Source organism: Eretmochelys imbricata, chromosome 21, assembly GCF_965152235.1.
Source record: "Eretmochelys imbricata isolate rEreImb1 chromosome 21, rEreImb1.hap1, whole genome shotgun sequence".
In the NCBI taxonomy this organism is placed as follows: domain Eukaryota; kingdom Metazoa; phylum Chordata; order Testudines; family Cheloniidae; genus Eretmochelys; species Eretmochelys imbricata.
The window spans coordinates 18,277,175-18,303,482 of NC_135592.1; the positions used below are offsets into that span (position 1 = coordinate 18,277,175).

Consider the following 26,308-nt stretch of genomic DNA (forward strand, 5'->3'; position numbering starts at 1 on the left):
AAATCCTCAGTTTCTCGTATGCAACGTAGGGTCGTTATCTGTTGCTCCAGACCTTCAATCTTCTCTTCCAGTATGGAGACCAGCTTGCACTTTGTACAGACAAAGTCGCTTCTGTCCTGTGGAAGAAAGACAAACATGGCACATCCAGTGCACGTCACAACAGCTCAGCCCCCTCCTTCCATATCACCTTCCTACTATGAGCTTCCTCAGAGAAGTTGGCAAGATGTAAGCCTCACTGGGCTCACTCCAGGCGAACTCCCAGGCAAACTCCTGCTGTGAGCTGCTCTGCTGTCCCCCGCTGCTCAGCTGGTTCGCCGCTGCTCAGCTGGTTCGGGAAGCTCTGGCTATTTTTAAACAGCCAGGCTTCCCTGACACAAACAAAGGGACACCCTAATGCCCGCCCCCTGCAGGCTAGCAGCCAATCAGACACTCACTCAGGCTCTCACACTGCCCTCCCAGCAAACACACGCTCGGATACTTCCTCAGCAAGCAAACACACACACACTCGGATACTTACCAGTCCCAGGCAAACTCCTCCTGTGAGCTGCTCTGAATCAAGTCTCTAAATCAAGGTTTGAGGAGTTCAGTAACTCAGCCAGAGGTTATGGGCCTTTTACAGAAATGGGTGGGTGAGGTTGCTGTGAAGTGTAGGTCAGAAGTAATGATCATGATGGTTCCTTGTAGCCCTAAAGCAGGGATGGGGAACCTATGGCCCACGGGCCGGATCTGAGCCATGGGTTAATTTAATCTGGCGCCTGGTGCCCCCACAAGGGGCTGGAGCTGTGAGCACAAGATGGCCCCACTGCGGGTGGAAGCCCCAAGCCTCCACCACCTTCCCCCAGAGCGGGTAAGTGGCCCATTATTATTATTATTTCCTGTGGGTCAATGGCCCATGACAGAAAAAAGGTTCCCCACCCCTGCCTTAAAGTCTATGAGGACAGCTGGTTGTCATGGGAGGCCGAGCTACCAAGGAGTCATGGTCCTGGGGAGCCAGTGCTCCCAGAGCTTGCAGGCGCCTGGTGCATTTGGTGAGCTGTGGAGGAGTTGGAAGCCCCACTGAACAGCAGCCACCAGATGCTCCCCATTAGCCTGCCAAGATGTCAGGAAATCTGAGAGTTTTCCAATGCACTTTCATGAAAATTGAATAGTCTCTGTGACACATTTTAGATTTTGGTGAATGTGCCACATTCTCTGATGGTTTCAGAGTAACAGCCGTGTTAGTCTGTATTCGCAAAAAGAAAAGGAGTACTTGTGGCACCTTAAAGACTAACCAATTTATTTGAGCGTGGGGGGGTGGAGGGTGAGAAAACCTGGATTTGTGCTGGAAATGGCCCAACTTGATGATCACTTTAGATAAGCTATTACCAGCAGGACAGTGGGGTGGGAGGAGGTATTGTTTCATGTTCTCTGTGTGTATATAAAGTCTGCTGCAGTTTCCACGGTATGCATCCGATGAAGTGAGCTGTAGCTCACGAAAGCTCATGCTCAAATAAATTGGTTAGTCTCTAAGGTGCCCAAGTACTCCTTTTCTTTATTCTCTGATGGAAATATGTTCCACTGTAGAATTTCAGACCAGCTCCAATATATAAACATTAACAGATTAATCAGATTTCCCTTTTTAAAAAACAAAACAAAACACAGCCTTCATAATTTTACATTTTATTTTCACCATTGTACTGAATGAAATAACAAATCATATTGTGAGTTACATGTTCAAGCAGATACTGTTACAGTGGTTACAGGTAACAACTGTTCATTATTTTGTTTCTACAGCAAAGTTAAAGTAATGCACTCTTTTCACTCTAGCCCAGAAAAGGCACTACACAATTTTGTGTGAGGTGGAATTTTGTTAGTGGTGTAGAGAAAATTAAGTAATCACAATTGTGCCTGTATTTTAGTGTTTGCAGAAGCCAGACCTTACCAGTGATACAAAGGACAAGGAATACAAACCCCATGATATTCCCCAGAGACAGTCTGTTCAGCCATCTGAAACTTGTCCCCCTGCACGCCGAGCAAAACGTATGAGAGCGGAGGTGAGAGAATATATAAATAATGGATAAATGTTGGGCATCTTAGTTTGAAAACCATAATGCAGTAGTCGTTTTCCAGCCAGGAAGGCACAAACCATTAACTTTGGGGAGCTAATTTAGCTTTTTATTCACAGTAATAAATTTAACCGGTTATTAAACCTGTTCATGAGGAGTTATTCTGGTTAACTCAATGTATCAACACTCTTATTACTGAATCAGAGTGCCTTATTCTGAATTAGGTTAAACAGTGATTAAACTGGCTTGATTCTTGCTTAACTTGATTTATCTTAATTTGGTAGTTCACCAATTCAAGCTAAACGAAATTCAGTAAGAGTTAAACCTACATTAAACTGATGCAACTTTCCTTGGGGTCTGTCCATCCTGTGCACTTAACGAAGCAGTGGTTCTGTGGAAAAAGTAGCATGTGATTATGTAATTAAGGACTATTTGAAAATGCATATGCAGAAGGGGACCAAATTAAGATTGTACAGGCATCTTTAATACAGTTAATTCCTAACTTCTGAGTGCCTGATTTTGCAAGGTTAATGTTCTTTGAATGTAGTTTTTTGTATGTAATTATAATATACGTAGGACTAAACCTCAGTTGGTAAATAAAACACTTTAAAAGAAAAAGTTAAGAGCTAAGAAAACTGTGATGACAACTGTAGGCCCTTTCTGAACAGTGCAGAACTGGAAATTTGGTTTAAAAAAAAAAAAAAAAAAAAAAAAGGTCTGCCTAAAGACAATAGGAAGAATTAATGACAGAGGAATTAATGTGAGTTAAATGTCTAAGATAGACGCACCTGACAGAAACAAAGTAAATTGCAGAGAAAATACCAGCCTGAGAGATTTCTCTGGGGAAGAGGAATATATTCTCAGTTACCTGATTACATTGTAGACGTGTGCAGAGTTTGAATTACTGCTTTAGCTAATATGTGATGATCTCAGGGTTAGGAGACCAAATAAAGGAAAAAGCAAGTTAGCTGTGCTAAATAGCTCTTATAAGATATTAAAAAATTTAATATAATTCTAAATAACAATTGGGTTTCTACACAAAATACAGGGGTTAAATCCTAGAAATTAGAGCAGTGAAATATTAACAAAGTTTACTTACTCCATTGTCCCAGATGAGCGTCTAGTGCTTGTATCTCAAGCTTTTTGTCCAGCATATTTAAAAATATCTTAGCTGATAATTAAAGAGGCAAGGTGGTGAGGTAATATCTTTTATTGGACCAACTTCTGCTGGTGTGAGAGACAAGCTTTGATAATTGGCTTTTACCACTTCTTTTGCTTTAAGGGTCTGTGAACTAGGAGCTGTGTCTGCAGAGCCTGGGCTGGCTGACGTTCACACAATGCCACTAGGAGGCCATGCAGAGCTACAGCTGGGGTGCACTGTGGAAAGTAGGTGCCACAGGAAATACCCTCCCAAGGGAGCCAGAGTGACAATACCCTGCAGCCCTCTGATTGGCCAGATGCCCTATTTAATGCTGGGGGTTGACCCAGGAAGTTGTGTGGTGGGCAGGCACACGGATTTCGGCCTGTTGTGACTCCAGACTTCACCTTGTCTCCTAATCTCAGCCTGACTCTAACCTTCATTTCTGCCTCCTGATTCTGGCCTGATTCTGACCCCAACTCTTGTTTAATGAACCTGGCTCTAGCTTCCTCTGACTTCTGCTCAGCGACTACCGTCCCTGACATGCTCACCCCATTTCAGCTGTGACTGCTAGGTCACACTGCCTACACCCCTATCCCCGATACTTTCAGTGCAGTTGTATAGTCATTCATGTGGGGTGGGGATGATGAATAGTTGTTGGGATTTTTAGTTTTTGGGTAAAATTTTGTCCTTATTTATTGACAGCAGGGACATTAATGAAATTTACCCCCAAATTACGTTTTGTTGAAATCAGTCTCTCAAAGCCTAAATCCAATGGAAATTTTCCCATGAACTTTAAAATTCTAATGGAAAGTTGTTTTTGTTTTGCTCGGCTTATATCAAACTATAAGCAAGTGAAACTGACTTAAACGTTTTCATTGTCCAAACTCAGACACTGATCATAAATGGTTTTAATAAACATATTTAAATTATTTTGGTTGTAATTCCTTCAAGGCAGGGACTGTCACTTATTGTGTGTTTGTACTGTGCCTAGTACATTGAGGCCCTAATTTTTGGGAGGTCTTCTAGACATTGATATAATATAAACAATAAAAAGGCTGGAATTTTCAACCCACTTAAAGGAGTTAGGTGAATACATCCCAAAAATCTCACCCATAAAATCCAAGCGGTGGGGTGTGTGACATAGGTAACTGAGTAACTTCGTGTCCTTAAACCATACTGAGTAAATTAGAAATACTCTCTTTAGCTTAACAAAGAGAATGTTAAGTGATGACTATATCACAGTCTGTAAGTACCAAAATGGGAATGAATGTTTTATATGGGCTCTTCAGTCTTGCAGTAGGGGTATATAAAGATCCAATGGCTGCAAGTTGGAGAGACAAATTCAGACTGGAATTAGGGCATAAATGTTTGACAGTAAGGGTAATTAACTATTGGAACAATTCACCAAGGGTCATGGTAGATTATCTATCACTGGCCATTTTTAAATCAGGATTGGATTTTCTTTTTTTTAATTTACATCTAGTCTAGTTAAAAAGAATTATTTTGGGGAAGTTCTATGGCTTGTGTTTATACAGGAGGTCAGACTAGATGATCACAATGGTCCCTTTTGGAATCTACTAATCTGTTCTTTGGAAGGGGTCTGGTTTGTTGGGAGAGTATAATTGCTAATACTTAGGTTTTATACCATAGACAAATGTAGAGGACTTGACAGGTGATTCAATATAGGGGCTCTCAATCTGAGATAATTCTAAGGGACTTGATTTTCTGAAAGTGCTGAACACCAGTTTCTGAAAATTTTAAGATGTCTCAAGTTGTATATCCAAAGATGGAGGCACCTAAAATCACACAGTCAGTTCTGAAAATCTCAGCCAGAAATTTCACAGCAGCTGGCCCAGGACTATGAAATACTAACTTAATTACATTCAGGGCTAAATGTAATTCTTATCTGTAATTATTCAGGACTAAATGTAATTATTAGCTGTTCTACTTATTCTTCATGTATGCCTTCCTGCAACAGCAGCCTTATTCTAATTATTGAGGGAGAGGAAGCAATCCATGGATTAAATTTGCCGGACACTTTCTATTAAAAAAATGTTTGACTTTGGGAGGGGGCTGGGGGAGAGCGCTAGTTCCTTCATGGTTTGCAGAAGGACTTTGAAATTTAGCAGGGGAAATGTATCAGGGAAATGCCTTTTGTCCCCATGAAAATCCATTGAGATTGAGTCAAGTTATAAGGTACACAAAATTGCAGTTTCCCCTCTGTCTATGCTCACTGCAGCTTCTGTCTGGCTTGGTGACCAAAATGCTCAATATTGCTTGAGCACTGCATGTGCACAACCCTGGCATCCTGCCTTCAGCATGCCTCACAGACAGGGGCGATGGACCAATTTGTATCGTGGTGGTGCTGAGAGCCATTGAACCAAACTATAAACCCTGTATATAATAGAAATAACTTCAAGCCAGGGGGTGTGGCAGCACCCTCCTTCCTCCTCCTCCCCCTCATTTCTAGCACCTATGCCCACAGAACTAAACCTACTGAATGAAATGCGAAAAAAATGATACTTTTGCTGCTGTTTCTTCCCCCTCCTCCATCATACTACCTTGGGCTCAGATAACGTGCTTTGGGCTGGGAACCAGGAGACTGTTGTTATTGAGAAAGGCACTATGTCCTACCGAAAGGTTAAACAATGGGAATAAATCCAGATTTTTAATATGGCAGACACAAATTTCACTCCCACTTTAAAAAAACAACAACATTTATAAGACTATTTAGCTTTCAAAATGAAGCACTCAAAAGCTACTGAAGGCCAGAATTCAAGTTGCCAGTAGACCCCTAATTCTGCCCCCATGTACATATGCATAGATAATATGATCACATACTACTGTTTTTACACAGAAGTTTTGCTACATTCACTGCATGGGATGGACTGTATCAGGGGATTAACTGGGGTTGTGTAGTGAATGAGACTTCTTGCTTGGCCAGTGAATAAGTCCGGGAACTGCAGGAAGAGAGGATAGTTTGATGCTTGAAGCCTGTAAGGTGGGAGGGTCCCAGAGCTCAGGCTGCAGCCTGAGCCTGACTGGTCTAGACTGCAATTAGCCTGAGCCCTACAACCTTGAGTCAGCAGGCATGGGCCAGGCACAGGTGTCTAATTGCAGTGTAGACGTACCCAGGAAGTCCTGAGTTACAGTTCTGGCTCTGTCACTGATTCAGTGGGTAGCTTTGAGCAAGTCACTCTGCCTTTTGTCTCACTTTTTCCACCTGTAAAATTAGGGTGGTAATACTTTTCTACCTCACAGAGGTGGTATATAATATTGGGTAATATTTGTACAGTGCTTTGAACATACAAAATGCTATAAAAATGCTAAGTACTCAGAAAAATCAGGTCATGGATGTCTCAATTTAGGTGCCTAGTTGTTGATCCACTTAAAATTAGTGGATATTTTTGCAAATTATGGCCTTAATCTCTCTATGCAGAAGTTCCCTATCTATAAAAATGGGGATAATACTCTGCTATCTCAGAGGGGAGTGTTTAAAATAAATTCATTACTATATATAAGTCAATCAGATTCTGTAGTGATCTGTGATTAAAGTCTCATTAGGAAATTTAATTCCCTGTTCCGTACAGATTTTGGATGATTTTCAGTAAATAAAATGAGGCCACACACTGAAGATAGAGCATCATCTATCCTGGGCCCTAAAGGAGGCAGAAGTACTTTGGGGAAAATATAGTATGCAATCATGTACAACATTTTCAGAAGCACTGAAGTCCCATTTCCAAAAGGGATTAGGAACCTAAATCCCTTTTTAAAACATCATATAGGCTCTTGCATTATTTAAGTGATTTTGAAAATTTTACTCTGTATCACGTGTACCCAGAAGGGGGTAGAATTAAAATCTCACAAGGCAACCTTAATTCTTCCGTTTTCTAACTTTGCAAAGCTTGATTTTTGCAACTGTAATGACATTTCTAACACAGATTTTTGTATGTAAAGCTTTTTCAAAAAGCTAGGTTAAAGGAAATAAAAAACTAAATTTGGTAGGTGAAGTACTGAGGAATTAACCAATGCCAGGATTAATTTACCTTATCTGTAAAATGCAATTAGAAGGGACCAGACTGGTGCTTGCCTGCATCTTATGATTGATAGTACGAGGCCTTGCACAATAATCAGGGTTTTGAAGTGCGCAGAATTATTACCATTCTTTGGAAGAAGTGAGACTGAAGTACATGGTCTAGCCCTATACACCTTCCTATAGGCCAGTGGATATTTTTAGGGGAGGAGCAGAAGTAGGAGTAGGAAAATTAGTTTTGCCTATATCTGTCCTGTCTGGCTCTCTGGCTGTGTGCCAGTTGAGCGATATGAGCGAGTAAATAAGTGCATGTGCGAATAACAATTTTCATTGGTTTACACCCTGCTCAAATCTGGGTGGATTTACTTGGGACAGCAAAAGACATACCTCTAGCCTCAGGATTTATTCCCTTGCCAAATTTCTTCTTCTTACTTTTACCCACGGATATATTAGAACATGCATTCAGACTTTCAACTTTTTTTTCATAATCATTGAGATATACCTATTTTTTCAGCAACCTCATTCTTGAAAATGGCTAAACCATTTTTGCTTAAACTTTAAACAAAGAAAAAAAGAAAACCTGAGATGGATACCAACCATTGAATTGTGTATTGCATAATGTTGAAGTTTCTTCCTGTTTTAAGTTGCTTCTAAAACTGATCATAATAGAAACTGTTAGGTAATATTAAGTTGTGTGTACTCGAGAGTTGAAGAGATATTGCAGTAGTGGGGCACACGCGAAAAGTTTATGGAAGATGTATAGACTGATTTGTAAATAATTACAATACTAGCTCTATGAGCTTGTATTGCAGGAGGATTGTAAAATATGTGAGTATGGGAATATCACAAGATGAGACTCCTATGAAATTTATAAATACAGATCTTCCATTTCCAAGTGTTATCAGATCCCCACTCTTGGAATTCTCTCGTGATAAACTAGTGAGAAAAAAGGTTGACCCCCTTCTTCAAGTCTGGAGCAAAAGAAGTGGAAAGGGAGAGGTATATCTATTCCAAAAAGAGCTGAAAGTTTTCATCCCTTCATGGACTTTAAGGGCTCACAAAAAGTTCATTTGCCAGTTTAATTCCAAGATGATTACCTTGGCCTCAGCCACAACTTCCTTAAAACCTTGCTTACGTCCACATACCCATTAGGCTGTCATCAAGTATTTCCATTTCTGCATCTGTGAAGATTATTGCAGTTAGTTTTACCTTTTGGCCTGTGTACTGCACGAGTGGTCATTACCAAGTGTTTGTGGCAGTGGAAGCACAACTAAGAAGTCAAGGCAACCATGTCTTTTCATTTCTCAACAATTTTCTGATAATGGTTGAATCGCTGCAGGAAATTTGGTTTAAACCTGGGAGAAAACCATATTGATGTGACCAGACTGAAATGCAACATGTAGTTTTGATGTTTACAGTTATAAAAAGATTCCCCACAGATTCAAGTACTCCTGTTCTTTTTTTAGAGACCAGCTACAAATTTTTTTTAAGGTCTGGAAAATATACCTTTTGAAATGAGATTTAAGAGTTTCTGTTCATGGATTCTAAGACCAGAAGGGACAGTTGTGATTATCTAGTCTGATCTGTATGACACAGGCACAGAACTTCCCCAAAATAATTCTTAGAACAGATCTTTCAGAAAAACATCCAATATTGATTTAAAAGTTGTCATTGATGGAGAATCTACCACAACCCTTTTTAAATTGTTCCAGTGGTCAATTTATGGTGTTAAAAATGTACACTGTAATTCCAGTCTGAATTTGTCTAGTTTTACCTTTCAGCCATTGGATTGTGTTCTGTTTTTCTCCACTAGCTTGAGGAGCCCATTAATTAAATATTTGTTCCCAAGGTAGGTACTTAGACTGTAATCAAGTCACGCCTTAACTTTCTCTTTGTTAGACTCAAGGAGTTCAATCTATTTAGCTTATCACTATAAAGCATGTTTTCAAATCCTTTAATTGCTCTCATGGCTCTTCTTTGAAGTCTCTCCAGTTTATCCACATCCTTCTTTAATTGTGGACACCAGAATTAGACACAGTATTCTAGCAGCAGTTACACCAGTGTCAAATACAGAGGGAAAATAACCTCTGTACTGATACTTGGGATTCCCCTCTTTAGGTATCCAAGGATCACATTAGCCTTTTTGGGTACAACATCACATTGGGAGCTCATGTTCAGCTGATTATGTATCACAATACTCCAACCTTTTTCAGAGTCACAGCTTCCCAGGATAGAGTCCCCCATGCTGTAAGTGTGGCCTACATTCCTTGTTCCTAGGTGTATTTATTTACATTTAGCCATATTAAAACACACATTGTTTGCTTGTGCCCAGCTTACAAAGTGATCCAGCTTGCTCTGTATTAGTGACTTGTCCTTTTCATTATTTATCATTCCTCAAATTTTAGGGTCATCTGTAAACTTTATCAGTGGTGGTTTCATGTTTTCTTCCAGCTCATTGATAAAAAAGTTAAATAATATAGGGCAAAGGACTGATCCCTACAGGGCAAAACTAGAAACACATCTGTTTAATGATGTTTTCTCATTTACAATTACACTTTGAGACTGATTACCCATCTTTTAATCCATTTAGTATATGCCATGTTAATTGTATATTGTTTAGTTTTTCAATCAAAATGTCAAACTGGGTCAGGATACCAGGAAGTCTTGGTCAGTGCCAAATTACAGACTGCAGTTGAATAATGAAGTCTAGGACAAACCAGGGTCAGAAGTCAGAGCTTAGGGACTATCGCAAGCGGGTCTGGAGTAGAATCAGGCAGCTGTGTTGTCACTCAAGACAGCTCCCCATCATGAATTCCTGGTTTATATATTGGTATTGGTCAGTGAGTGGGCTTTGAGGGGCCACCACTCAGACCCTGCTGGGCAATACTTCCTACTGAGCTTACCTTTGTGGAGATTTGCAGAGCTTTTACTTGGAGCTTATTCCACCTTTCCATGCAGCTTTGCTTTCTTGATGTGGTGTGAGGTTGGAGGCCTGTTTCAGTAGGGCAGTCCTTCAGTCTTTTAGATGTTAGCCTTCTTGATCCTCCCAAGAGTGGAGATATGTAGTGATAGTACTGGAAGGACTAAGAAGAGTTACTTGCTTGTAGCATAAGTATTTCAGATAGGTTATTGATTCAGATGAATGCTCCACACCCTTTATCCCCACTTATTCAGAGTCTAAACAGCCGTTGAGGAGGTGGAAGGAACTGATGATGAGGGCCCTTCAGGTGGCCTTTCAACGGAGCATTACACAGCTTTTGGCAGAGGCCACATGGTCTCCAAGGGTCAGTTTTTCAGAAGGTTCTGGTCTTTCGAGTGGGTGGGTATATGTTGAGAGTGTGGGTCTGTACTGATCTATTTCAGCTATAGGTAAGTAAGTCTTCTTTACCTCTGAACAATGTAGTTTGTAATGAAGAGTAACTGGGTTACAAATATAACACTCAAACCTCAACTCTTCGGTTCTGAGTATCATGTTCAATTACTGAATATGACCATTTATTTTTAAGGCTACTAATATTAAAATGGAGTCAGATGAAACACCAGAAGCCAAAACTCATAATTTGAGGCGCAGAATGGGATGTACACCTGCAAATGGTAAGTGGGTCAATGGGGGATGAAACAAAATACGAATGTGACCCTGCTGCTTGTGGCAGCTTTCCCTTAGTCTGACATTGTGCTGCTTGAGCAGATGTATGGAGGTGGGGGTGGGGTTGTTAGAAAGCAATATGAAGAGCTTCCTTTCTCAGAGACTCCTTTTGGTACCTATTTAGTTTTTTGTGATATTATCTTGGGGCAATTGCCATTGCAAGTAAAAAAAGTACGAAAATCATCATAGGACATTATAGTGTTGTTTGTTTTCTGCCCCAGTGAAATGTCCCATTAAAGAATAATCCAACCACGTCTATGAACCTGAAATTTCATTCAAGTCTTTTTTTTTTTTTTTTTTGGGTCACTGAAACTATTTAAAATATCAATGCTAAATAAACTATGTGTTTAGAGCAGCCTGCATCTGTTTATGATCCCATTCTTGTTTTATCCTGATAATACCAGCCTTTCCAGGTAGGAGTTCAAGTGCTGCCTAAAGTTACATGAAAATATGTTTGGTGTCCTTTGTGTCCATATTACACAACCCCCACAAAATCTGGCACCATTGTCAGTCTTTGCACAGAGACCTAAAGACGAGCATAGCCACTGCAGTAGCCATATCTCAATAGGAACAGATTCACTCATAAAAAGATCCCCTTCAAATGTATATAATGATATGATAACACATGCTTCAAATACTGCTTATGCTGTGAAATATTTGTTAAACCCAGTAATAGTCTAATTTTCTTTTCCTGTATCAGAGAAGGAAATGCCAGGCACAGTGAAACGAGAACCTGCCGAGAAAAGAGAACAAAGAGACTTGGAGAGAGAGAAATCAAAAGGGCGCTCTAAAAAAAGCACTAATGCAGTGAGTACTCCCTGCCCTTCTGGCACTTAATTCTTAATTGCAGACAGTCCTGGATTAGAGCTGGGCACGTAGTATATAGCATAGGTAGTGGGAATGGGAGTTTCCTGAATTCCTCGACATAGGTTTCATGTCATAAGCAGGAAATAACAAAGTAATTTCATTTCACCCTGTTTCAACTGAAATAATTTCTGTCCTTCCCCACTGTACTGCCTTAAAATAGCAACTCTGATAGAACAGTCAAAAGAAATGTGGTTCTTCTCAGGGCTTCCTCACTCTGGATATGGGTTGATCTGCTGATCTTTCCCTTGGTAGATGTAAGGAGATGTAATAAGAGTTTTGGCACCCAGCTTTCTAGCAGACCCACCTCTTATTCCACTATTTGAACTCTAACTCAGATTCTCTACTTGGTTCAACATAGCAGATACTTTTCCTAAAAAGCAAAGGAAAGGGAGACTTTTACTTGTGGAGAAGACAATATACAGGCCCTTTCAGTCCTTCCCGCAGCCTGGATCCTTCTCCCACACATACCCTTTTACTAGGCAGGAGGGGGAGGAATGTGCAGTTACTGGAAGACAGGATTGCACCAGACCCTAGAGGCACAAAATAAAGGGAACTGGGAGTCCTATTCTGTTCTCAATTGTCTTGCAGCAGTACTGCTGTTGTCCCTTGTTTAAGCAAGGCCTTAAATAGTAACATTTTTTTCCTACCACTATCTAAGTTCCTGCTTCTGTTCACCAGACTTCATTGCTCTCCTTCCTCTACCTCCAAAAAACTCCCCCCTACTCTCCTTCAGGTGCCCCTGCGAATCTTCGGAGTACCTGCTCCCCCTTCTGTGGATCTCCTAGATGATGTGGGGGGAGCTCTCATGACACAGCACTGAAGGCCTGCCCCCTCCAAAAGCAAATGGATCTGCTTAGAAAGCTGGTGCCTTCCTGGTGAAGGGCTCGGGTACAGTCCGCTAACTCTGAGGAAGAAGGGGGATGCTCCCATAACCAGAATTCCCCTGTTTTCTGGTGGCTGCTCCAGGCAGCTGGCCTCAGGATGTTGAAGTGTCTGTGCACAGACCAGTCTGAAAGTAAAGAGCAGTACTAATAACAAACCTGAGTCTCTTTATTTAGCAAAACAGATTGGTCAGGCTTCCACACTTTTGGTGGTGAGTTCTTAATTTCAAAGGGATTTATAAAAAGGAGGACTTGTGGCACCTTAGAGACTAACCAATTTATTTGAGCATAAGCTTTCGTGAGCTACAGCTCACTTCATCGGATGCGCATCACATGTGCATCACATCTGAAGAAGTGGGTTTTTACCCACAAAAGCTTATGCCCAAATAAATCTGTTAGTCTTTAAGGTGCCACTGGACTCCTTGTTTTTGTGGATACAGACTAACAAGGCTACCCCTCTGATACTTTCTACCACAAAGGAGAACAAAGTTAATGTTCGCTGTCTCTGATCTTTTATGGAAAGAGAATAAAAATAAACACTGGTAAATGTGACAAATGACTTAGTTACCAAAATGATCTCTTGCCATGAACTGCTTAAAGCACTTAAATTCCCACTTTGGTAATTTCTTGTTACAGGTGGATTTGTATGTATGTCTCTTATGTGGCAGTGGTAATGATGAAGACCGTCTCCTGTTGTGTGATGGCTGTGATGACAGTTACCATACTTTTTGTTTAATTCCACCCCTTCATGATGTTCCCAAAGGGGACTGGAGGTGTCCCCAGTGTCTGGCTCAGGTAAACTGAGAAATCAGGCTGAAATGTGTTTCTGTTCTCTCCTGGCTTCTAATGATCAGAACTTCAGAACTGCAATTTATTATGATGAAAATAGTCCTGTAAAATGGGTGGTAGAAGATGAAACTGAAACAAGGACTGGGTACATTTCAGGTTGTTAGACATTACAACATATGCTGGGCCCCAAATTTGATCTACTTTAGTAGTATTAAAACCACTGAGAAAGGATGCTTTGGCTTTTAGATAGCTTTTTACATAATTACATTTTACCACTATGTAATTGGGGTTTTCAACGTAGACAAGTTTTGTGGTGTTTTCTGCTTTGCTATAGCAGAGGAAGCAGAATTTGCTGTAATCTAGCTATGCTGATCTCACCAGTGATTCATGCTGATTCACAAACAAATATTGTTGTGGTGTGGTGGATTAAACTCAGAGCTGATAGGCACGATGGGTTCTATTTCTGACTCTTCCATTTCTACCTGTGTGATCCTGGGTGAGTCATTTCAATCAAGTGCCCCAGTTTTCCCCTGTTTGTAAAATGGGGATAATACTGATCCATCTTTGTAAAGTACTTTAAAGTCTATGTTTGAAAAGCACTAAAGTGCAAAATGTCTTATTTTTAACTATTGGTAGAAATAACCATATTTTAATTGCAGGAGTGTAATAAACCACAGGAAGCATTTGGTTTTGAACAAGCAGCAAGAGACTACACACTTCGCACATTTGGAGAAATGGCTGATGCATTCAAGTCAGACTATTTTAACATGCCAGTACATGTATGTTCATGTGCTTACTATGCTATACTACAGATTTCAGTTTTTGTGCTTATTAAAGTATTAAACTTGGAGTGGTGAAGAATCCTGAGTTTTGAATGTGAACAAATCCAAGTGGGAAAGCTCTTATTTAAATATTATGTTAATTTGTAAAGGCTTCTGTTCTTTGTTAGTATTTTGGTTTCTGTCCCACACATTTCTGGTTTCCGCCACAATCCAAAAATATATTCCTCCTTAAACTCCTGCCCCAAATGTCACTCATTACTGAAGGCAAAAGGCAACATTTGATGTAGTTTTTTGAGCTTTACAATACCAACATTTTGCTGTGTTGGTTTAGTTTTTAATAATTGCACTAATAAGTAACTTCCACTATGAAGTTGAGAAAGTAACTGTTAACTGAGAGGGTGAGGTGGGAGAGAAGAAAGAGAGAGCGTGAACACCTGGTGTAACCAATGGTACTCAGGTTTGTTTCTGACTCTAGTTAAAGTCCCTGTGACATGATGGGAAAATATTTTAAGCTTGTGAACTTCCTCCTTGAATTTACTACTTCTATATATCTCATGTGTTTGGTACCTTTGGTTACTCTACATGCATAAGCACTGTGAGAAGTGCAACCTTCTGTGTGGGCTTATATTTTCTCTTTCTCATGTTTCATACCCAGATGGTTCCCACAGAGCTGGTTGAAAAAGAGTTTTGGCGACTTGTGAGCACCATTGAAGAGGATGTCACAGTGGAATATGGGGCTGATATTGCTTCAAAGGAGTTTGGCAGTGGCTTTCCAGTTAGAGATAGGAAAATTAAGCTTAGGCCAGACGAAGAGGTAAGTCTTGATTTGCTCTCTGAATGCATACTTCCATTTCATGGTTTTACAAAATACAAGTCTTGTGTTGAATGATTTTTCAGTTTAAAGAAACCTATTGTAATTCTGTATTACAGTGTATTCCTGCTGTATGTGTGACTGGCACAGTTTTGACAAAGGGAAACGGTATTGCAGTCTTGGAGGACTAAAATTATATATGAGCAGACTTTTAAAATGACACATGTGCATCTTAGAAGTTGACAGCTTCCAAATTATATTTCTTGAAAGAGCAGCCTAATTTTAATGCAGCGATTGCTAACACACAGATTTTCTTTGAGAAGCATGTGCATTGGATGTTAAAGTTCTTATTATTTTATTGATCTTATTTCTATGTTTTTCAATCTAAAAAGACTAATTTCTTCTATCAGAAGTAGCCCTCGGAAAAGTTTTGCTGCCTTCTTTGATTGTTTATCTATATGTGATCCATGTCTAACATGCATATGCTCCATGTGCTAGAGATTGGAATGCTTTAGCCAGCAGTGTCTGTTGGTTGCACCCACTCCCTGCATAGTCTCAAGCTCCCTCTTCTCTTGAAGGAATGAAAGGGAGCAGAGCGTCCAACCAAGCCTCGGTTCCTTTCACTGCTTTAAGCTGTGAGATGGAGCTGGTTGGCCATGTCCCATCTTGGCCACTCCCATATTAGTTTACCTGTAAGTAGCTTAGTTTGTGGTAGTTGGGTTACATCATCGTTTCCTTGATAGGGTTTTTGTTTTTGTTTTGTTTTTTCCAGTGCTTAAAATTCCTGAGGGTTTTAAACTTTTTGTCATTTGGGGCTGCTATGAGCCTTAATGAAACTTCCTCTAATAGTCTTTATTGTGTGGGTGAAGGAAATGTTAGGGAAAATGTAAGGATTGGAAGTCCCTTACCAGGCTCAATCCAAAGAATCATAGAATTACAGAAGATTAGGATTGGAAGAGACCTCAGGCGCTCATTTAGTCCAACCCCCTGCTCAAAGCAGGACCAATGCCAACTAAATCATCCCAGCCAGGGCTTTGTCAAGCCAGGCCTTAAAAACCTCGAAGGAGGGAGATTCCACCACCTCCCTAGGTAACCCATTCCAGTGCTTCACCACCCTCCTAATGAAATAGTGTTTCCTAATATACAACCTAGACCTCCCCCACTGCAACTTGAGACCATTGGTCCTTGTTCTGTCATCTGCCGCCACTGAGAACAGCCTAGCTCCATCCTCTTTGGAACTCCCCTTCAGGTAGTTGAGGGGTGCTATCAAATCCCCCTTCACTCTTCTCTTCTGCAGACTAAATAAGCCCACTTCCCTCAGCCTCTCCTCATGAGTCATGTGCCCCAGCCCCCTAATTGTTTTCATTGCCCTCCGCTGGACTCTCTCCAATTTGTCCACATCCTTTCTGTAGTGGGGAGCCCAAAACTGGATGCAATACTCAAGAGGTGGCCTCACCAGTGCTGAATAGAGGGGAATAATCACTTCCCTCGATCTGTTGACAATGCTCCTACTATTGCAGCCCAATATGCCGTTAGCCTTCTTGGCAACAAGGGTACACAGTTGACTCATATCCAGCTTCTCGTCCACTGTAATCCCCAGATCCTTTTGATAGAATCATAGAATATCAGGGTCGGAAGGGATTTCAAGAGGTCATCTAATCCAACCGCCTGCTCAAAGCAGGACCAATCCCCAACTACATCATCCCAGCCAGGGCTTTGTCAAACCTGACCGTAAAAACCTCAAAGGAAGGAAATTCCACCACCTCCCTAGGTAACTCATTCCCGGATGCTCCCCCTTCTCTTTTTTAAAGATGGGCACTACATTAACCTTTTTCCAGTCGTCCGGGATCTCCCCCTATCGCCATGAGTTTTCAAAGATAATGGCCAATGACGCTTCAATCACATCCGCCAACTCCTTTCGCGCTCTCAGATGCAGCGCATCCGGCCCCATGGACTTGTGCTCGTCCAGCTTTTCTAACTAGTCCCAAACCACTTCTTTCTCCACAGAGGGCTGGTCACCTCCTCCCCATGCTGTGCTGCCCAGTGCAGCAGTCTCGGGGCTGACCTTGTTAGTGAAAACAGAGCCAAAAAAAGCATTCGCAAAAAGAAAAGGAGTACTTGTGGCACCTTAGAGACTAACCGATTTATTTGAGCATGAGCTTTCGTGAGCTACAGCTCACTTCATCGGATGCAACATGCACAACATTGGATGCATCCGATGAAGTGAGCTGTAGCTCACGAAAGCTCATGCTCAAATAAATCGGTTAGTCTCTAAGGTGCCACAAGTACTCCTTTTTCTTTTTGCGAATACAGACTAACACGGGTGTTACTCTAAAAAAAGCATTGAGTACATTAGCTTTTTCCACATCCTCTGTCACTAGGTTGCCTCCCTCATTCAGTAAGGAGCCCACGCTTTCCTTGACTTTCTTCTTCTTGCTAACATACCTGAAGAAACCCTTCTTGTTACTCTTAACATCTCTTGCTAGCTACAACTCCAGGTGTGATTTGGCCTTCCTGATTTCACTCCTGCATGGCTGAGCAATATATTTCTACTCCTCCCTGGTCATTTGTTCAATCTTCCACTTCTTGTGAGCTTCTTTTTTTGTGTTTAAGATCAGCAAGGATTTCACTGTTAAGCCAAGCTGGTCCCCTGCCATATTTACTATTCTTTCTACACATCGGGATTGTTCGTTCTTGCAGTCTCAATAAGGTTTCTTTAAAATACAGCCAGCTCACCTGGACTCCATGTCTAGTTGGCAGCCGGTATCAAGTGGAGTGCCCCAAGGGTCGGTCCTGGGGCCGGTTTTGTTCAGTATCTTCATAAATGATCTGGAGGATGGTGTGAATTGCACCCTCAGCAAGTTTGCAGATGACACGAAACTGGGAGGAGAGGTAGATACTGGAGGGTAGGGATAGGATACAGATGGACCTAGACAAATTGGAGGACTGGGCCAAAAGAAATCTGATGAGGTTCAACAAGGACAAGTGCAGAGTCCTGCCCTTTGGATGGAAGAATCCAATGCACCGCTACAGACTAGGGACTGAATGGCTCGGCAGCAGTTCTGCAGAAAAGGACCTAGGGGTTACAGTGGACGAGAAGCTGGATATGAGTCAACAGTGTGCCCTTGTTGCCAAGAAGGCCAATGGCATTTTGGGATGTATAAGTAGGTGCATTGCCAGCAGATGGAGGGACATGATCGTTCCCCTCTATTCGACACTGGTGAGGCCTCATCTGGAGTGCTGTGTCCAGTTTTGGGCCCCACACTACAAGAGGGATGTGGAAAAATTGGAAAGAGTCCGGTGGAGGGCAACAAAAATGATTAGGGGACTGGAACACATGACTTATGAGGAGAGGCTGAGGGAACTGGGGATGTTTAGTCTACGGAAGAGAAGAATGAGGGGGGATTTGATAGCTGCTTTCAACTACCTGAAAGGGGGTTCCAAAGAGGATGGCTCTAGACTTTTCTCAGTGGTAGCAGATGACAGAACAAGGAGTAATGGTCTCAAGTTGCAGTGGGAGAGATTTAGGTTGGATATTAGGAAAAACTTTTTCACTAGAAGGGTGGTGAAACAGTGAATGTGTTACCTCGGGAGGTGGTGGAATCTCCTTCCTTAAAAGTTTTTAAGGTCAGGCTTGAGAAAGCCCTGGCTGGGATGATTTAATTGGGGATCGGTCCTGCTTTGAGCAGGGGGTTGGACTAGGTGACGTCCTGAGGTCCCTTCCAACCCTGATATTCTATGATTCTATGACTCCTTTCCCCCTCATGTTATTCTCCCAGGGGATCCTGCCCATCAGTTCCCTGAGGGAGTCAAAGTCTGCTTTTCTGAAGTCCAGGGTCCGTATTCTGCTGCTCTCCTTTCTTCCTTGTGTCAGGATCCAGAACTTTACTATCTCATGGTCACTGCCTTCCAGGTTCCATCCACTTTTGCTTCCCCTACTAATTCTTCCCAGTTTGTGAGCAGCAAGTCAAGAAGAGCTCTGCCCCTAGTTGGTTCCTCCAGTACTTGCACCAGGAAATTGTCCCCTACGCTTTCCAAAAACTTCCTGGATTGTCTGTGCACGGCTTTATTGCTCTCCCAGCAGATATCAGGGTGATTGAAGTCTCACATGAGAACAAGGGCCTGCGATCTAGTAACTTCCGTTAGTTGCTGGAAGAAAGCCTCGTCCACCTCATCCCCCTGGTCCAGTGGTCTATAGCAGACTCCCACCACGACATCACCCTTGTTGCTCACGCTTCTAAACTTAATCCAGAGACTCTCAGGTTTTTCTGCAGTTTCATACCGGAGCTCTGAGCACTCATACGGCTCTCTTACATGCAGTGCAACTCCCTCACCTTTTCTGCCTTGCGTGTCCTTTCTGAACAGTTTATATCCATCCATAACAGTACTCCAGTCATGTGAGTTATCCCACCAAGTCTCTGTTATTCCAATCACATCATAATTCCTTGACTGTGCCAGGACTTCCAGTTCTCCCTGCTTGTTTCCCAGGCTTCTTGCATTTGTATATAGGCACTTGAGATAAATCGCTGATTATCCCGTTTTCTCAGTATGAGGCAGGAGCCCTCCCCTCTTGCGCTCTCTTGCTCGTGCTTCCTCCCAGTATCCCACTTACCTCAGGGCTTTGGTCTCCTTCCCCCGGTGAACCTAGTTTAAAGCCCTCCTCACTAGGTTAGTCAGCCTGCTTGCGAAGATGCTCTTCCCTCTCTTTGTTAGGTGGAGCCCGTCTCTGCCCAGCACTCCTCCTTCTTGGAACACCATCCCATGGTCAAAGAATCCAAAGCCTTCTCTCCGACACCACCTGCGTAGCCATTCGTTGACTTCCACGATTTGACGATCTCTACCCAGGCCTTTTCCTTCCACGGGGAGGATGGACGAGAACACCACTTGCGCCTCAAACTCCTTTATCCTTCTTCCCAGAGCCATGTAGTCTGCCGTGATCTGCTCAAGGTCATTGTTGGCAATATCATCGGTGCCCACGTGGAGAAGCAGGAAGAGGTAGTGATCCGAGGGCTTGATGAGTCTCGGCAGTTTCACCGTCATATTGTGAATCCTAGCTCCTCGCAAGCAGTAGACTTCTCTGTTTTCCAGGTCGGGGTAACAGATAGATGAGTCAGTCCCCCCGAGGAGGGAGTCCCCGACCATCACCACCCGCGTCCTTCTCTTAGGAGTGGTGGTCGTGGAACTCCCATCCCTAGGACAGTGCATCTCATGCCTTCCAATCGGCGGAGTCTCTTTCTGCTCCCTCCCCTCAGATGTATCATCTAGTCCACCATCTGCATTAGTACCAGTGGAGAGAACATGAAAACGGTTGCTTACCTGTATCTGCATTGCTGGAACATGGACGCTCCCCTTTCTTGTTCTGGAGGTTACATGCTGCCAAATTTCTTCACCATCCTTCTGCCCCCGCTGTTCAGCCTGCTCTGAATCTTCAGAACTTTGTGTCCGTAGAAGCATATCCTGACATCTGTCAAGGAAATCTTCAGTTTCTCTTCTGCAATGCAAGGTCGATGCTTGTTTCTCCAGACCTTGAACCTTCTCTTCCAATATGGAGACCAGCTTGCACTTTGTACAGACAAAGTCGCTTCTGTCCTGTGGAGGAAAGACAAACAAACAGAACTGCCGCTTAGCCAGTCAGAAAACAGGCTAAAACTTTTTCTCTTAAACAAATCAGTTAGGCCTGCTTCAGACCCTGAAGAGGGTTAGGATCCTCCCAGTCTGGGACAATTGTCAGCACAAATGACTTCTGCTGTGGCCTCAACCTCTGCTCAGGCAGATGGGAGTAAACGCTTTTTCCGAAAGGAGCTTAGGGATCAGTCCACAATTAAAACTGCTCCAAAAAAAAACAAAAAGAGGGAGACGTCCCCCACTGTCTTGCTCTTGAAAGAGATCTGCTTCTAAAATGACCCCGAGTCTCTGTTGGGTCTCATAAAGAGAGAACCCTGAAGTTCGTTGGGGCCAACGGTGTCCGATTCTCCGGCACTGTGTGTTTGGGTTGCTTCAGTAGCAGCTGTGCTGTCCTCTGTTCTGCCTTCTTAAGCTCCAGTATTAGAGGAAGAAGTCCCGTTGTCAGAGGCAATTGCTATAGTCATTCACTACTACATTTTATCATCCTTAGCAGAGTCTAGGAAGAAGCAGTGCCCTCCTAGAAGAACACTTTCTTCTACCTCCTCTATAGCTAATACTAAAACATTCTCATTGTCCAAGCAGTTGATTTAATGCTTACATCAAGAGCTGTCAATCAATCTTTCTCTACCACTTTTGGGGTCCATTTGCATTACTTACAGGAAGCCTGGAAGGATATCACCACCAACCGATGGTGCTGGAAATAATTCAAAAAGATACTTTTATCCAGTTTAAGAATGTGCCCACCCCACAACCTCCTTTCCTATCCCTCTTCAGGTCCGCTCTCACAAGAATCTACTTCAGGAACAGGTTCAGTTGGGTTCCCCTTGGGAAGGGAGGAGGGATTCTATTACTGATAATTTCTAATTCCTACAAAATCAGGAGGCTGGCGTCCAATATTAGACCTGAGGAATATAAATTTTTTTTTTTTTTGTACATCAGTTCAGATTTTGCATTGTAACCCTCTCTTCCACACTTCTGTCCTAGATCCTCTTGATTGGGTCACAGCTCCCAATCTACAAGATGCTTATTTCCATATTTCCATTCATCTGGCACATCAGAAAAATGTGTGTTTTTGTAGTGGGCAACGTGCATTACCAGTACAGGGTGCAGTCTGTTGGCTGATGATCAGACCCAATGACTTTTACAAAATGCCTGGCCGTAGTTGCAGTGCGTTTAAGATGTAGGAACAGTTTAGTTTAGCCATATCTCAGTTATTGGTTGGTGCAGGATTATTCTTCTCACCTCTCCCCCCAGAAATAAGTATTGGATATTGATCATACTCTTGATCACCAGCATGGGACTCGGAATAAACAAGGACAAGTCTTGTGCAACTCCAGCTCAAAGAATAGAATTTTTTGGGGCCCTCATAAATTCCACAGCAGCAAAGGTATTTCTGCCTCAAGCCAGGTTAAACAACATGTGAGAACTGATCAGTCAGCAGTGAGAACACGTCTTTGCCTGTTGGGCCATGTTGCTTCATGCAGTCTGGTAACTCTATTTGTGAGACTGCATCTACGTTGTCTTAACAACCCCTTGTGGGTTCACAATATGGTCATGATGCTGTGGATCCCACAGCAAGTTTTGGATTCTCTCAATTGGTGCAAGGATCCACCGCAAGTTTGTAAAGTTCCTTTCTCCCCATAACTTCCTGAAAAGTTGATTTTCACGTATACATCAATGTTGAAATGGGAGCCCATCTCAGAGAAGGCCAAACAGTCTAATAAAAAAACCCAGCTTCATATCAGTGTTCTAGAGTTTATAGGCTTGAAGGGAGCATCGTGATCATTTAGTCTGACCTCTTGCACAACACAGGCCACAGAACCTCACCCACCCTCTCCTGTAATAGAGTAAAGTTGGACCTTGCAAAGGGAATTAAAACCAATAGTAAAAGGCTCTATAACCATATAAATAAGAAGAAAACAAAGAAAAAAGAAGTGGGACTGCTAAACACTGAGGATGGAGTGGAGGTTAAGGATAATCTAGGCATGGCCCAATATCTAAACAAATACTTTGCCTCAGCCTTTAATAAGGCTAATGAGGATCTTCGGGATAATGGTAGCATGACAAATGGGAATGAGGATATGGAGGTAGATATTACCATATCTGACATAGAAGCGAAACTCGAACAGCTTAATGGGACTAAATTGGGGGGCCCACATAATCTTCATCCATGAATATTAAAGGAATTGGCACGCCCATTAGCAAGAATTTTTAATGAATCTGTAAAATCAGGGGTTGTACTGTATGATTGGAGAATTACTAACATAGTTCCTATTTTTAAGAAAGGAAAAAAATTGATCCGGGTAACTACAAGCCTGTTAGTTTGACATCTGTAGTCTTGGAAAAAATTTTGAAGGAAAAATAGTTGAGGACATTGAGGTCAATGGTAAATGGGACAAAATACAACATGGTTTTACAAAAGGTAGATTGTGCCAAACCAACCTGATCGCCTTCTTTGAGAAAGTAACAGATTTTTTAGACAAAGGAAACGCAGTGGATCTAATTTATCCAGATTTCAGTAAGGCGTTTGATACTGTGCCACATGGGGAATTATTAATTAAATTGGAAAAGATGGAGATCAATATGAAAATTGAAAGGTGGACAAGGAATTGGTTAACAGGGAGACTACAGTGGGTCATACTGAAAGGTGAACTGTCAGGCTGGAGGGAGGTTACTAATGGAGTTCCTCAGGGATCGGTTTTGGGACCAATCTTATTTAATCTTTTTATTACTGACCTCAGCACAAAAAGTGGGAGTGTGCTAATAAAGTTTGCAGATGATACAAAGCTGGGAGGTATTGCCAATACAGAGAAGGACCAGGATATCATATGGGAAGATCTGGATGACCTTGTAAACTGGAGTAATGGTAATAGGATGAAATTTAATAGTGAGAAGTGTAAGGTCATGCATTTAGGGATTAATAACAAGAATTTTAATTATAAGCTGGGGACGCATCAATTAGAAGTAGCGGAGGAGGAGAAGGACCTTGGAGTATTGGTTGATCACAGGATGACTATGAGTAGCCAATGTGATATAGCTGTGAAAAAGCTAATGTGGTCTTGGGATGCATTAGGCAAGGTATTTCCAGTAGAGATAAGGAGGTGTTCGTACCGTTATACAAGGCACTGGTGAGACCTCACCTGGAATACTGTGTGCAGTTCTGGTCTCCCATGTTTAAGAAGGATGAATTCAAACTGGAACAGGTACAGAGAAGTGCTACTAGGATGATCCGAGGAATGGAAAACCTGTCTTATGAAAGGAGACTCAAGGAGCTTGGCTTGTTTAGCCTAACCAAAAGAAGGTTGAGGGGAGATATGATTGCTCTCTATAAATATATCAGAGGGATAAATACCGGAGAGGGCGAGGAATTATTTAAGCTCAGTACCAATGTGGACACAAGAACAAATGGATATAAACTGGCCATTGGGAAGTTTAGACTTGAAATTAGATGAAGGTGTCTAACCATCAGAGGAGTGAAGTTTTGGAATAGCCTTCCAAGGGAAGCAGTGGGGGCAAAAGACCTATCCGGCTTTAAGATTAAACTTGATAAGTTTATGGAGGAGATGGTATGATGGGATAATATGATTTTGTCAATTAATTGATCATTAAATATTCATGGTAAATAGGCCCAATGGCCTGTGATGGGATGTTAGATGGGGTGGGATCTGAGTTACTACAGAGAATTCTTTCCTCAGTATCTGGCTGGTGAATCTTGCTCACATGCTCAGGGTTCAGCTGATCACCATATTTGGGGTCAGGAAGGAATTTTCCTTCAGGGCAGATTGGAAGAGGCCCTTGAGGTTTTTCGCCTTCCTCTGTAGCATGGGGCACGGGTCACTTGCTGGAGGATTCTCTGCTCCTTGAAGTCTTTAAACCACGATTTGAGGACTTCAGTAGCTCAGACATAGGTGAGAGGTTTATCACAGGAGTGGGTGGGTGAGATTCTGTGGCCTGCATTGTGCAGGAGGTCAGACTAGATGATCATAATGGTCCCTTCTGACCTTAATATCTATGAATCTATGAAAATATTTTGAAAGAGAGAGCTGTTAAGGACATAGAGGTAAACAGTAATTGGGATAAAATACAACCTGGTTTTACGAAAGATAGATTGTGCAAGACCAGATTTATCTTTCTTTGAGAAGATAACCAGGTTTCTATACAAAAAAATGCTTTACTGAAATCCAGGTAGATTAGAACTACTGCATTTGATACAGTTCCACATAGGATATTATTAGTCAAATTGGATAAAATGGGAATTAATATGAGAATTGAAAGGTAGGTAATAACCGGTTAAAGGGGAGACTGCAACAGGTAATGCTGAAAGGTGCACTGTCAGAGTGGAGGGAGACTACAAATGGAGTTCCTAAAGGATCAGTCTTGGGACCAATCTTACTGAACATTTTCATTAGTGACCTTGGCACAAAAAGTGGGAGTGTGGTAGTAAAATTTGCAGATGACACAAAGTTGGGAAATATTGCCAATACAGAAGAGAACCAGAATATCACACAAGATTTTGATGACCTTGAAAACTGGAGTAATAGAAATGGGATGAAATTAATATTGCAAAGTCATGCACTTGGGGATTAACAACAAGAATTTTTACTATAAGGTGGGGGCATATGAGTTGGAAGAGATAGAGGAGAAATACTTGGGTGAATCACAGGATGACTATGAGCTGCCAATGTGATGCGGCCATGAAAAAGATTAATGCAAAACTAAGATGCATCAGATGAGGTATTTCCAGTAGAGATAGGGAAGTGTCATTACCATTATACAAGGCACTTGTGAAACCTCATCTGGAATACTGTGTACAGTTCTTGTCTCCTATGTTTAAGAAAGATGAATTCAAACTGGAACAGGTACAGAGAAGGGCTCCTAGGATGATCAAAGGAATGGAGAACCTACTTTATGAGAAGAGACTTAGGGACTTGGCTCGTTTTGCCTAACAAAACAAAGGATGAGGGGAATTATGATTGTTCTCTATAAATACGTATGAGGGATAAACACCAGGGTGGGAGGGAGAGGAGTTATTTAAGTTAAGGGCCAATGTTGGCAGAAGGGCAAATGGATATAAACTGACCATTATTAAGTTTAGGTTTGAAATTGGACAAAGGTTTCTTACCATTGGAGGAGTGAAGTTCTGGAATAGCCTTCCAAGGGGAGAAGTGGGTCAAAAAACCATCAACTTGTTTCAAGACTGACCTTGATAAATTTATGGAGGTAATAGTATGATTGAGATTGCCTACAATGGCACTTGGCCAAGACATGACTGCTATTGGGAAATATCTCCAATGGTTGCAGATAGAAACTAGATGAAGAAGGTTCTGAGTTACTACAGAGAATTATTTGCCAGCTGTCTGTGTAGTGGGTCTTGCCTATATGCGCATATATATAACTGATTGCCATATTTGAGGTTGGGAAGGAATTTTCCCCCAGGTCAGATTGGCAGAGACCTCGGGGTTTTTTTTTGCTTTCCTCTGCAATGTGGGGCATGGGTCAGTTGCTGGTTTGCACTAGAGTGAATGGTGGATTCTCTGTAACTTGAAGTCTTTAAATCAAGATTTGAGGACTTCAGTAGATGAGTCAGAGATTATGAGTTTATTACAGGAGTGGGTGATTGAGGTTCTGTGGCCTCACTGTGCAGGTCAGACTAGATGATCATGATGGTCCCTTCTGTCCTTGAAGTCT

At 41.9% G+C, this 26,308-nt stretch overlaps 1 protein-coding gene across 2 annotated transcripts in view; it reads left to right on the forward strand.

The window, feature by feature from the left end:
* Nucleotides 1-26,308, forward strand: part of KDM5B (lysine demethylase 5B) — a 185,349-nt gene that overhangs the window by 67,200 nt on the left and 91,841 nt on the right. For both annotated transcript variants that reach the window (XM_077839601.1, XM_077839602.1), the window contains 6 exons: nucleotides 1,899-2,033; nucleotides 10,726-10,813; nucleotides 11,566-11,672; nucleotides 13,250-13,408; nucleotides 14,062-14,181; nucleotides 14,840-14,998. In XM_077839601.1, the coding sequence (XP_077695727.1) occupies nucleotides 1,899-2,033; nucleotides 10,726-10,813; nucleotides 11,566-11,672; nucleotides 13,250-13,408; nucleotides 14,062-14,181; nucleotides 14,840-14,998 (768 nt within the window). The remainder of the gene's footprint in view (nucleotides 1-1,898; nucleotides 2,034-10,725; nucleotides 10,814-11,565; nucleotides 11,673-13,249; nucleotides 13,409-14,061; nucleotides 14,182-14,839; nucleotides 14,999-26,308) is intronic.